Here is a 14023-nt window from a genome sequence, read left to right as displayed (position 1 = left end):
TTTTAGCCAGGCCCCAAAGTCCTATTACCTGGTTATAATGGAGAGAGTAAGGGAGCTTGGTATGTGTCCCTTTGCAATGCCTTCTAGGACTTCATTGTCAGAGCTGGTGGTCAAAATTCTCCCCTTCCTTTCCCTTGATCGCATAAATGACACTTAGACTTTCGTCAACTCTCAAGTGTGCACATGTTGCTTTGAGCATCTGCGGTTTTGTCTCCTGGGCATTCTTGGTTGTTTGAACAGCTTTTTGGATTTCTATATTTGGCTTAATACTTACCAGCACAGGTCAAAAAGTTTTTCATTTCTTTGGAGGATTAGTGAGTATGCCTCCAGGAAGATCCCAGGACATCCAGGAACAGCCCCTGCAGTGAGGGAATGACCTGCTGGAACAGAGCTCAGCTAAGTGTTCGCTCAGCCTGTGGACAAGAGGCCAGGAAATGTGCTTCCTGTGAGCGGAACAAGCCTGGGTGTAGTGCCTGTGATTGTGTGCCTAGCTGCTGCCAGGCAGAGCCAGCTTACATGTCAGATGCGTTACTCAGCCACCCTGAGACACACTGTACTTTCACGAGAGAGAGAACTCTGCTGTCCACAGGGCCCCGACTAGCTGTCTAAATATTTGTATTGGATATGGTCTTATGCACCATTGAATTCCCAGCACTGTAAGTGTGCCTCCCATCGTGGGGCAGCTTTGGCACCAGCTGATGGAGCTCTGGATCAGGAATTTGGAGATGGAACACCAGATTATAACTCAGCATTGCTGGAGGCTTGAATGGGACAGAGTCAAGCAGCGTGGCTACTGGAAAAGGCACAATCGTGGGTATTTGGTTCAAACGGACCTTGAGTTTGAATCTATTACAGCTTGACCTTGAAAATGATACTTCAGTGTCTAAGCCTAGGTTGCTTTGCGAAATAGGGAGTAACACTAATAGCTACTTTACTGTAGGGTTGCCATGAGAATCAAATGACAAGCTAGATGTGTAGCCCTGAAAGCAGTTGCCTTCAAGTTGATGTAGACTCTGATGAAGTGTTTCAGAGTAGAACTGCGCTTCAGAGGGTTTTCAGTGGCTGTGACTTTTTGGAATAGGATCATAAGGCCTCTCTGACAGATTCAAATCTTGTTAGTAGCCAGGTGCTTAACTGTTTACACCACCCAGGCACTCTTGATGTAGTTCTTGTACTTAGTAACTGTTTAAAAAAGAAAAGTTGATGTCAACTCATGGCAGCCTTGTGTGTCAGAATAAAATTGCTCTGTTAGGTCTCAATGGCTGATTTTATGGAAGTACATCACTAACTCTTTCTTCTGAGTTAAAATTAATTAATAACAATGCTAATAGTAACGAAAGCCACTACCATAAATCAGAATGAATTGTTTAGGGTCAGAAAGCACAATTTGAATCCCAGCTCTCATCTTTACTTAGTATTTTTAGCAAAAACAAAATAGTATTTAGTAAGGACATATTGGGTGTCAGAGAGGCTAAATGCGTGATCTCTTGTGAGATAGATGCAATTATCATCCCCATTTACAAGATGAGCAAACTGAGGGTCGGAGAGTTTAAGCTACATGCTCAAGATGATACTTAAAGAAAGGTGACTTTTTAATTCAAAAGCCAGTAAACATAATTAATATTGTTAGTTTCTTCATCACTAAAACGGGAACCATAAAGCCTCAAATGAAATAAGTGTAAAGTATCCTGAATGTGGATGCAGGTGGGCTTTTAATCTAAAATCTACAAGGTTGCTTGAAGCCTTCATTGTGGGGGCTAGCTTTAGTGAAAGAGTGTATGGGGAGGTCTTGCTAAGCTTGGAAGCCCTAAAACTCCCATCCTACACCGTGTTTCGTTCTCTCAATCTGACGTCCTATTTTCTGTCTCTTGCTCTAAGCAGCAGACCTGCTTGGACTGTAAGAAAAATTTCTGTATGGCCTGTTCAAGCCAAGTAGGAAATGGCCTCCGTCTCTGCCTTCTCTGTGAACGGTTCCGAGCCACAGCCTTCCAGCGGGAAGAACTGATGAAGATGAAGGTGAAGGACCTGCGGGACTATCTCAGCCTCCATGACATCTCTACCGAAATGTGCCGGGAGAAGGAGGAGCTGGTGTTCTTGGTGCTTGGCCAGCAGCCTGTAATCTCCCAGGAGGGCAGGACTCGTGCCCCCACCTTGTCCCCGGACATCCCTGAGCAGCAGGCCTTCCTGACCCAGCCTCACAGCAGCACAGCACCTCCTACCTCACCCACCGTCCCTTCTTCACCTGCACAAGCCACCTCTGCTCCCGCAGCCCAGGCTCAGGAAAGCCAGCAGGTAGGGACCATTTACAGTCTTTGCCAATCTGAGCCCATCCCAGGGCTCTTTCCTCTCCTACTGGCACTGTGAGAGTGGGAAGCAAGGGTAAGTGTCTCAGTAGGTGGAGCCTTGCCACCTACTGATGCAAAAACTGAGGGTTTCTGGACATTATGTTCATAATTGGGTTTTCTTCTGGGGTGATTAGGCACAGAGTACTGGATTTTTTTGGTCATTTGCTTGTTTTTAATACATATATATCCCAATAAGACATTAAAAAAGGAAATCATTGTTCTAGAAATATTTTGAGAAAACTCACCCTTAACTCTGCAAAATTAGTTCTGTTCAAATTTGCCCTCCTACTTACTCCACACAACCTTTGTTGTGGTCTTACTTAACTGGATGAGGAATTCAGTTCCTTCGTAACCATCACAGGCACATAGGGGGTGGGGGAAAGGAACTTGAGGGGCTTCAAAACTTTATGGGAAAATGGAATGAAAAGATAATGGAATATTCCATGAATTTATTGCTGCCCCCTCTTACATGGAGGGGAGAGAGGGAGTTGAGAGACTGTAACTAAGAATGGCAAGCTGCTTCTCCCTGCTCACCATTTGGGAGGGAGCGTGGCAATGTGCTGTTACCTTATAAACCGCTGTACCATTATCCAAGTGGGGCCCGAAAGTGGTAATCTAACAGTACATGGACTAAATTGTGAACCAGGCATGGGAAATATACAGAGCTAAGTAACACATTGTCCTTGTCCCCAAAAAGCCCACCTCTGAGAGAGAAGATGGACATATAAACCAGATTGGAGTGAGGCCGGTATACTTACTACCCCTAGGGTTGTAAAGAGTAGAGGAGTCTCATAAATGATCTTCAGTGCCTAACAGACAACCCTATTAATTACATGACTTGGTCAATAGGGATCAAGAAGACCTGGTTTCCATATCCAGTTTTGTCACTGACTCCTTAGTCATCCTGGACAAACTTTAAGCTTCCACGGTGAAGTGGGGTTAGTAATACCAGTTCACTTTTGAACTTGTTAGGACATTGACAAGGCTGAATAGTGTGACATCATGTACAGTAAAACCTCCATAAGGCAGATACCTGTCAGCAAAGGAAAACTCTAATCTTTTCCATTCATAGAGAGTGATAGAAAAGTGGTAAGACTGTATACCCTGTCAAAGGCGGAGAACTTGTGAGACCCAGAATACAATGCAGGCCCATTGAATTGTGACTCTCACAGGTTTCACTCTACAAGAGTTTGGTCTTCCTTAGAGCTAGGCAGTTCCCACACATGATATGGCTGGCTGCTGCCTCTTGTTAGTAATCCTTTCCTTGGCCGGGACCGGGTCCCTGATGCAGCCCTTGACTGGCACTGAGACATAAAGGCCAGTGTGATGATAGCATAATTTAACTGCTGTAAAATCACCCAACTCCTTTGTGGGCTTGAACATGTTTTCCCCTCACCTGGAGTTTTAACTCTTTACTACACTCTGGCGCTCTGTCTACTGGACAGGTTTTACCTCCCCTGTGCCTTCTGTCATTTCCTTGTACCTTTGGAGCATGCCTCTTTGTTTATGTGGAGCCAGGTGAGGAACTTGAGGAGGAAATTATTTTGTCCTGAAGAACCATCAAATGGGATTTTCAATGAAGTAGGTCATTATCCTAAAAGTTGCAGAGCACACCTCCAGGTCTTAGCTAGCTTCCAGATTTTATTAAGAGTCCTTTTCCTTTAAGGTTTTTACAGGCCCTTAGTGCCAGTCATGTGCCCAGTTCTGGTGAGGTCTGCATTTGCAAGCAGGAAAAACAGTCATGCGGATGCAAGTAACTTGTGTGAGACCTCTTGACAAGTTCACATGCAATGTTGCCCCACTAGGGCCGTCTCCTTTACCTTGAATGCTTGAGCACAGTAGTTGCTGAGGAAGAAAGCCTGGGGGAATAAGCAGTATCGTGGACAGATGCTACTTATAGATAGTGCTTTTTCCAGTGGGAAAACAGGAAAAACAAGGGTATACTTTGCAGCAGGGAATCCAGTTTCTGCTTCTAGCAGAAAAATCAGACTTAAGACAAGCTGTGTACTTAGGAACAGGTTAGGTGTTGAAAGGCTTTTCAGAACTCTAAGGTGACACTATCCCAAAGGCTTGGGGGCCCACATCTAAGTAAAATAAAGAGAAAATCAGAGGTGTTCCTGAAGGCTTGTTTGGGATGCATTGCAAATGTGTATTTTTTATCACTTTTTAAACTATTTCTGCATTTCCCTTCCTTTGTAATTGTTGGCCTCTTTTTGTTAGGTCCATATTATGCATCCTGATTGAGGTTGAATGGGGGTAGGGGCCATTGGGTGACTTTGATTTCTCCAGGTGTTCCTTTCTCTGAGCTTACAGCAGCCTGTCCTTTGCTGGGAGGTAGCAGGGGGTGAAGAACTGGGTAAAATGGTTTGTGAATGGTGATGGGATCAGGGTGTTCACAGTTCTGACTACTCTTTGGTAAACCTCTTAAAGGAATCCCCAGGAAGAGCTTTTTGAGAAGCTAGAATTCTAAACAGAGTATACCAGATGCCTTGTCTTACAAGTCAGGTGAATAGATTCTTAGATGTATTACAGTAACTCAGTGGCTAGATTTCTAGATAACTTTGTCATAGTGTGCCCTATTAGTTTGGGGCACCTTTTTAGAATGAGGGCGGTGACTAAGCAGAAGAAAAGGGACTAGAGTGGTAAGGATCTGGGAACTCGGTCTCATGAGGTTCAGTTGAGGAAGAAGATACATGAGTCTAGAGAGACAGTGAATATTGGTTTGAGTGGCAGAAGCAGAGTCTTTGGGTGGAAGTAATAGGGCTATGGGAGATAGAGAGCAGCCCTGCAGTGGAGTAGGTCTTCTTTCACCTGGAGCATTCAAACTTGAGACTAAATTGACAGTGGGTGGTGGCAGATGCCAACTGGATGGTAGGCAGAGTCAGTGCCCTTTTATCTAGTGAAGTCTATTGTTACTGTTTGTGTCTCACAAAGTAGTGTTAGGAAGCTTGCTTTTGTAGCGCTAATTTGGAGGAGATGGGAATACATTTGAGATCTCAGTGAACTAGAAAGAGGCCCATGTTATGGAAATCCCCTCATCTCTGTGGATGTGATGGCACCTTTCTTTTCCCACAGGCCAATGGCCATGTGTCTCAGGACCAAGAGGAACCCGTCTACTTGGAGAGCACAGCCAGAGTACCAGCTGAGGAGGAGACCCAGGTGGGGCCTCTGCTCGGGTCTGTGCCTACGCCTCTGCCTATTCACTTGTGTTCTTAGTGTGTTGGAAGGAGCCTCTTAGCAGACTCTGAGTAGAGAGAGAAGAATCAGTCTGAATTTCTTATTCAGGGTGGAGGTTAGGGTTAGCATTCCAGATAAGCTGACGCAGTTAGTGTGGTAGTGAGGAACTATGAGGCCACGGCCCATGGTTTTCACTTTCTGGACTTTTTAAGAGCTCCCAGAGGGCCATCTCATGGTGCTGCTGTGCAAATCTCATTCTTTCTTCCAGTTTTTAGCGCAGTAGCCATTGCCAGGGGGAAGCAGGTCAAATGATCAGGAGGAAAGAGGTACGGGAACTAGTTTTCAACCAAGGCAGGGGCACATCATCCATCCGTGCCACGGAACTGTGGTAGTGGTTGTATACAGCGGAATGCTGGCCAGGGACAGCTGCCTCTTCTGTCGGGGACAGAGGAAGGCCAGCCCCATACTAGGGGCTTTTCTGTGCTACCACGTTTAATCTTCACAGGAACCCTGTGTGGTAGATATTGCGAATCTCCCTTACAGAGGAGGTAACTTAGTTCAGAGAGGTAAGCAACTCATTCTAACCTGCTAGTTAGAATTAATTAGCAGGAATCAGGATTCAAAATTAGGGCCATCCTCCTCAAACCAGTGAGTGCTCTCTGGTATCTCCTGGTGCACTGATTTGTGGCTGTCAGCTCCTGAGCAGTGTTGCAGGTCTAGAAAAGACTGTGGTTGACTGAGCAGTGCAAAGAACCACGCTGGCTCCTCTTCCTGTTTGTTCCTACCCCTCTTGAGGTCTGTCAGCAAAAGAACTGTGACGAGTGCTCTGGGGCCCAGGAGGGAGAGCATGGGTAGGGAATAGCTGAGCTTCCTCCTCTTCTCTCTGCTTTTGCAGTCCATCGACTCCGAGGAGGGCTTCGTCCCAGGCCGGAGGGCCTCTCTGTCTGACCTGACCAACCTAGAGGACATTGAAGCCCTGACTGTGCGGCAGCTGAAAGAGATCCTGGCTCGTAACTTTGTCAACTACAAGGGCTGCTGTGAGAAGTGGGAGCTGATGGAGAGGGTGGTGTGGCTGTACAAGGACCAGAAAGGACTCCAGCACCTGGGTAAGGGACTAGCCGGCTGGCTGCTGCATTGCCAGCAGGTGTGCTGGGAACAGCCAGCCCGCGAAATCATTTGGTCTGGCCCTGCCAAGGTGACCGCAGTTCCAGCCATCATGTTGTTGTTGGTACTAAGTGTCATTTAGTCGGTTCTGACTAATAACAACCCTGTGTAGGGGTTCCAAGGAGTGGCTGATGAGCTTGAACCACCGACTTTGCTGTTCAAGTTGACCTTGCAGTCTAGCGCATTAACCCGCAGCACCACATCAGGACTCCTGAAAAGCAATAGGAAAGGGACATTGTGTGTATATATAGTCTGCTTCCTCTTTGGCAGTTTTGTACATGTAAACCTTTTTCCAAGACTACACCTGAGGTACCAGCAGCAAAAGCTGAGAGAGAGTTCTTAACCTATACAGTGAGTAAGGAGGGTGAATGTCTGGGTTTGTGGCATACCTGGTTCCCAGCAGAAAGTCGTTAGAAATGCCCTCAGTTGGTGGGAGACTCTGGACATGCCACCATGTCATAGTGTATTCAGACATCTCCTTTTTCTTTCCTTTTCAGTGTGTGGTGCTGAAGATCAAAACGGTATGTAGTGTGAGGGCTTGGACTGTCCCTTCCACCTCTTTCAGCCCGAATCCCTGTCAACAGCAAAGCCTTCTGAGTATACGGATTCCACAGAGAGGGTGTGTGGGAAATCTGTTAGAGATAGGGCTTCTCAGCACCTCTAGAAAGCCTTGCTCTCCCCAGCCATGAGGGAAGAGGAACAGTGAGTTTCCTAGGCCTAACCTGCGTGCAAGTAAGTGCTGCCAGCTCAGAAGCTAGTGCTTATAGCATCTTTCACAGCAAAGCTATGGGGCTGTGCTACAACCGGTCATTCTTCATAACACTCCTCTCCCTAGTGTTCACTCAGGTCTAGACTGGGGGGCTAGAGGGACTCTTTGTACACCTTCAGGGAAATCATTCAGGATATCTACCAGCTGCTGGTGTCAACCAAAAAGAAAGGCAGTGACTGAAGAGAGCCTTATTTGTACAGATCTGGGCAGTTGGCCCAGCAGGCACCTTGCAGCCACACTGCAGGAATCCTGACCGTCTCTCTCTAATGTGGCTGTGTTCTCCTGCCCCAGGAGAACATTCTCACAGCAGCATGGAGACCTGCAAAGTATTCTGAAAGTTTTTCACAAGACTTCTCAAATTTGTTATTTAGCAAAATGCTCTTTTGCTCAGAATGGGGCAGAGTTTTGTGTCAGAATTCTTGAGAGTTAAATTTTTCTTACTTTCTCAAAACCACATTTGTCGTCTAGCCCCACTGGTTCCAACCTTACTCTCTGATGCCTACCTGCCTTTTTTTTTCTGATTCCATGGGAGAGGGCCGGCAGCTGAGTTTATTGTTAATTCTGAGAGAAGTGATAAGTCGTTAGAACTCTATACATAGCTCTAGCTCATCTTAGGTATTTGTATACAGTTCATTCGTTCAAATCCTTCCGTTAGGACCAACAGCTCCTCCACAGAGGTAAGTAGGTTTCAGTACCTTTCAGTCAGCCTTACTTCCGAAGTAGCCTGCCTGCCAGAAGTGTTAAACATTTTTAAACAGAAGGAGGTGACAAAAGTTAAGAGGCAGCAGAGTCCAGGATCACTCCCCGTGGATTTTCCAGGCCTGAAATGGTAGAAGTAATGGTAGGTTACAAGTTTCTCATTTGTGACTTCCTGGGTCAGGCTACCCTCTGCAGGTGGCTGAGCTTTTGATCAGGAAACTTTTCCTGTTTGCAAATCAATGCTGGATGTACCCCACCAGCCAGAGTGTTTATTAAAGTTCTCCAGGCATCGGGCAGTTAATACTAGCTGGATAGTTCCCACTCAGGACACTGTACCCAGGAGGCTGGACTATCCCTGGGCAATTTGCTTGGGTTTGAATCCTGACTCTCCTATCCTTCCCAGCTGTGTGCCATTGGGCAAGCCACTTAACTGTGACCTCAGTTGTCTCATTTAGAAAACAAGAGTAAGAGTACCAAGTTCAGAATGTTTGTGAAAGTTCAGTTATTCCATATGAAATTAGGACCCTGTCTGGCACATTGTTGTTGTTATGTGCTATGGAGTCGGTTCCAATTCATAGTGACCCTGTACAGGGTTTCCAAGGTTGTAAATCTTTACGGGAGCAGAAAGCCTCATCTTTCTCCCACGGAACATCTGGTAATTTCAAACTGCTGACCGTGAGATTTCGCAGCCTGATTTGTAACCACTACGCTACCAGAACTCCTTTGTCTGGCACATAGTAAGCATTTAATAAACATTAGCGGTATCATTCCCTTGGGAGAAGTTCATTTATTAGACTTAGAGAGGAGCTATCATATGAGTTGGGTTTGGGGATTCAAAGATGAATATCAGACCTCAGAGCATATAACAAATGCTAAGTATATAATTGTGGAAATTGATTGAATGTGTAGAGTGAAAGAGATAAGCAGGCTCAAAATTGTAATCCAGTATGATAAGCAGTCATGGGGGTGGGGGTGAATGCAGTTCTGTGGGGAGCCCCGATATGGGAAGTCTCCTCAGTGGAAGTCAGTAGTAGTTTTTGGAATGGTACAAGGGATCCCTTGGCTTTATTAAATTGTTGATGCGTTTACAGATAGGCCTCATGAACCTTAATGAACCATTCATTGCAATTCGTTTAGATCTAAACTTTTCTGAACCTCTTTTTATCTTTTCAGCATGTTCTGCCTCGGGATAATGAGTCCCTAAGTACCACGCACTGTATCACAGCCTCAGTTGTGTGAAAATTATTTAAGTTTTGAGGACTTTGCCTCAGTTCTCATGCTGGGGAATGTATGATCCACAGATACTCTCTTCTTCAAACCTATAGCCCCTTAGGAGGTGTAGATTAAACCAACAATGGAGATGGTTACTGGGAAAATCTTTTCATGGAGGTGCTCTACTTGAAGAAAGTGTGGGCTTGGGATTTATTCAGTGTCTGCCCTCTACCACCTCCATACCCCCACCACCCTGTATACCTAGACAGTTTTTTTATTTGTCCTTACTCTACTCCTTTTTCCCTGCCCTCTGTGTTTGTCCAGGGGAAGCAGCACTGCCCAGCCTGGAGGAGAACCTGTGTAAGATCTGCATGGATTCACCCATTGACTGTGTTCTGCTGGAGTGTGGCCATATGGTAACCTGCACCAAGTGTGGCAAGCGCATGAATGAGTGTCCCATCTGCCGGCAGTATGTGATCCGAGCTGTGCATGTCTTCCGATCCTGAGGGCTCGCACCAGCTTCTACAGTGCCTTACAGGGACACAGCCTTTTGGGTGTCGGGGCTCAGGGTTGGCCAGCTTGCAGAGGGGCATGCTAACAAAAGAAAATTTATAGAGTTGTTCCCAAGACTAGGGCAGCCAAAGATGCCTGATCACTCCTGGGCATGCCCATCTTGTCACCACTTGCACCTCTTGGCTGACAGAGCCCCCGAGGCCAGTAGGACTGGTACAGATTGCATGGGCAAGTCCCTGTTTCCATGCTCTTGGAATGATTCTGGTAATTGGTGAACAGAGAATCTCCAGAACTTGGACTTCTGTCTCCTCCCTAACTCTGAGAAACCTAGATACCTGCTCATACAGTTTCACCCTTTCTCCTTCCTGCTTCCACCTGTCCTCTTCAGATGCTTGCCTCTTTCATCAATCAGAAGTCCTGGTTCTCTTCCTTGTCAGCACCCTGGGATTTAGGGCCCCTCTGGCTTTCTTTGCTTCCGTGTACTTTTGCTTTATTGCCTAAAATCCATGCTTCTTTGAACCAAAAAGATGGTAGCTTACCAGACCAATAGTGGTGCTCCATATAACAGAATTATGGACACATAAACTTATCTCTGGTGAGAAATGAAACACAAATGCTATTGAAAAATTTCAAAGTTAAGGAGCCCTGGTGGTGCATTGGTGAAGTGCTCAGCTGCTAACTGAAAGGTCAGTGGTTGAAACCCACCAACTGCCCCATGGAAGAAAGATGGAGTAGTCTGCTTCCGTAAAGATTACAGCCTTGAAAATGCTAGAGACCAGCTCTACTCTGTCTTATAGTGTTGTTAGGAGTCTGAATGAACTCAGTGGCAACAGCATGTTTTGTTTTGTTTTTTTTTAATGGAAACTTAATCTCTGTTGAGAAAGCACAAAAGCTACTGAAAAAAAAATCTCAAAAGTTGTTCAAGAGTTGAAGTGCTGAAATTGGAAGCTGTCTTCTGGCCCCACTTAGGGAGGCACCAAAGCATTGGCTCCGAAGCTGTTGGGCATTTCCAGTCTGCGTGAAGGTAGCATAGGGATCATGTCTGCTGCTGCTTTCCTCTCTCGGACCTAACTTGACACCATCCTTAGCCCAGTTTATGAGGAAAGGGAAAGCTTTAGGAGGAACCAGTGCCTTTCTATGTATCTTTGATTTAGGTCCTCCTTTCAGGAGTCTGAAATTTATTTCCCTGAGAACAAACTCTCTCCCTTTCCCATGAGATTCTAAGCTTGGTCTCAACAGCTGCATATTGGAAGTATAGGGACTTAGGTCAAGAGTCGGACTCCTCTCTAGCCTGACTCCTTATGACGCTCCTGGAGACCAAATGGAGGACAGAGCAACTAGCAGCTATCAGAAGGTACAGGAGGAGGCTGGGCTCTGTCCTTGAACAGGCAGCCAGAAGCCTTAATTACCCTGCTTGCTGAAGAGCCCCTACTTCCAGCTCCTTTCTCAGCCTACTGATTTGGGCACAGGTCAGGAAAAAGCATTTTCTAGGCCTTATAGGAGGACCATGTAATGAATGAGTAGGTGATGTTTTAAGCCAACTTAGGATCTTGATACCTCTTGGAGAAGAGCTTTAGTTAAGGAGTCCTGGTGTGGCACTGTGGGTTAATGTGCTGGATTGCAAGGTTGGTTTGAATCACAAGTTTGGTGGTTCAAGCTCACCAGCTACTCTTGGAAACCCTATACAGGGTCACTATGGGTCAGAACTAACTTGATAGTACAACAGAAGCTTGACCAAGCACAACTTAACATGTCCTTTTCATTGCCAGTGCCATGAGCTATGCAAACCTTGGCAGACCTGGTGTGCAACCAAGGTCTCCCAGAATTGTAACTTTGGAAGGCATTGGGAAATCTGTACTAAAGGGACTTAGGATAGCAGTGACGATATGCTTAGACATCTGTCATCAACCACTGTCTGTCTGGGGAAATGAAGTCATTTCAGAAAGTGTCTGTTGAACACTGGGCCACTTACCTCGACATTACAAGCCCTGGATTATTTGATTCTGGGTTTTGTAGGAATTGGGAGAATTACATTTCTGTTGGAAAGTGAATGACTGTAGTTTACAATGCCTTCCAGTTTAGCAAAGGATCACTTATTCAGCTACTCCTGGATTCCACTGTGAAACAGGTTTATATGCAACTTCGTGATATTTAGCAATAACTTAAGGGCAGAAGCTGGCTCTCAGCCGATTCAGAACTTGCTTTCTTTGTGAGGCCTTGCCTTCCATTTCCCTTTCTCTTCTCTCACACCCCAAATGTCCTGCTAGGTGGAAATTGAAAATAAAATCCCAATGGCTGGTTACTAACCTCAGGAAGAATTAAGAACTGATGTCTTACGTTCATCGTGGAGAACGAACTTTAAATCTTTCAAGATCTTTTGGTGAAGGTTTCCATTTAGCAAAACAGATGTTAAACTCACCCTGGTGTTGGTACCTTCTTTATTGTAACATCAAAAGTGGGAAGTTCCAAGATCCCATTCCAGTGACTATCTAATCCAGGTAGAACACTTGACTTTTCATCCCTGAATCCTCTCCTACCCCACATGAATACTTGGTCTTATTTGTTATGGAAACATACGATTCCTTGGCTTTTGCTGTGATTGTTGTGAGATTTCAGTTGAGACTTGTTTTAAAAGACTGGTTCATAATTCAAATAGTTGGATACAAACTGTTAAGAATAAGCTGTACAGGAATTATTGCTCAAAATATATTGTATAAATTTATTGAAAAACTTTTTGGATATAAATGTTACTTCAAGTGGCTTATATGGAGATTTTCCAACTTGGGTGTTAAAGCAAACCCTTTTTTTTTTTTACACAGAGCTCTGCTTTATAATTTTATAATAAAGTTTCAATATAGAAGCCCGTCTCATCCGGTTTGAGGTTGCCAGAGGTCTATTAAGATTGACAAGACTTGATAAGCCCCAGTCCCATCCCAGGCCATGTGAGGCGTGCTCTTGAGAGATGGCACTGGTTTGGAGACCCCTGTTCTGCTGGTGTGACCCGTCTGACCTCACAGCTAATATGCAGAAATTGCCACCGATCAGCCTAAATGAGCATGGGGGCTGGATGGGAAGGAAGGAATCCCAAGGCCAGATAGGCTTGAAGTACCAGGTGAGTTTAGGAATAATTCTGATTTGGCAGAGCTGAATCTGGGTGCACAGCAATCCAGGTAGCGCCTCAAAGGTTACCCTAGGAGCCAGATCATAGCTTTTGGTTACAGATGTGAGACAGCTATGCGCATGTAGCTCAAGAGAAGTCTAGCCCAGTCTCCTGGGTGAACTGCTGGGTATGTACAGACTGGTACATCTCTCTCACAATAGGTTCCCAGGAACGCACATGCAGGCTTTGGGCAAACAGGTCCTATGCTTATATGCTCTGTGCCTGCGAAGAGAAGAGAAAGGTACCTGGCCAGAAAGTGTCAAGGTCTGTCTGGGTCACAGAACTTGGTCCTCACTGCTTTAAGTGGTTGCTTAGGGTCAAGTGGAAATACATGAAAGGTTATAAGACTGCACTACAGTGTGGTATCAGAGTAACAAAGAACATGCATCAGGAAGTAGACAAGATAGGATGGTGACTTTAGGATAGTCTGTGATAAGACTGAGAAGGGTTGGGGCGGAGCAATGATCACCTGCAGCTAGTGAGGGTGGCTCCTGGCAAGTAAGCAACCAGTGAGGATGCCACACCGGGCAGGAGAAAGATCCCAAGTGGTGAGCGTTGTTCTGCTGCCCTGTCCGGTAGCTTGGCCTGAGGCTGGAAATCAATGTAGGTCACTGCTCAGAGGAGAAGCTTTTGTCTCCTCAGAGGAAGGACAAGAGCGTCTTGCTTCTCAACACTGAAGCCAGACTGAATGGTGCCTATTCAAAAACACCCATTGTCCTGGGCTGCCGTCAGGGCAGTCCCTCCTCCTCACCTTCCCCCCAACTCTTCGTACTGTAGGTGGAGGCCTTACTAAACTGACTGGCAGGCAGCCTCACAACAGGTCACCTTGGATGAACAAGCCAAAGGAAGGGCGGTGGTCCTTAATGATATTCAAATAGGTTTCAGAGGTTGAGCCTCATTAACCTAACTTTACAGATTGACAAATAACCTGCTCATTTGTTAATAAAGAAAAGGACAACTGGCAAGAGTTCACAGGGGGACAAG

The 14023-nt window shown here is 45.7% G+C and overlaps 1 protein-coding gene across 1 annotated transcript in view; it reads left to right on the top strand.

The window, feature by feature from the left end:
* Positions 1 to 9872, top strand: part of RFFL (ring finger and FYVE-like domain containing E3 ubiquitin protein ligase) — a 107619-nt gene extending 97747 nt beyond the window's left edge. The window contains exons 3-7 of the mRNA XM_006832321.1: positions 1882 to 2292; positions 5421 to 5504; positions 6418 to 6628; positions 7184 to 7207; positions 9691 to 9872. Coding sequence (XP_006832384.1) covers positions 1882 to 2292; positions 5421 to 5504; positions 6418 to 6628; positions 7184 to 7207; positions 9691 to 9872 — 912 coding nt within the window. The remainder of the gene's footprint in view (positions 1 to 1881; positions 2293 to 5420; positions 5505 to 6417; positions 6629 to 7183; positions 7208 to 9690) is intronic.
* Positions 9873 to 14023: the final 4151 nt, after the last annotated feature.

Source organism: Chrysochloris asiatica, unplaced genomic scaffold, assembly GCF_000296735.1.
Source record: "Chrysochloris asiatica unplaced genomic scaffold, ChrAsi1.0 scaffold00007, whole genome shotgun sequence".
NCBI classification, from domain to species: domain Eukaryota; kingdom Metazoa; phylum Chordata; class Mammalia; order Afrosoricida; family Chrysochloridae; genus Chrysochloris; species Chrysochloris asiatica.
Note: the sequence above shows the minus strand (reverse complement) of the source record. Positions and strands in the feature narration are given on the sequence as shown.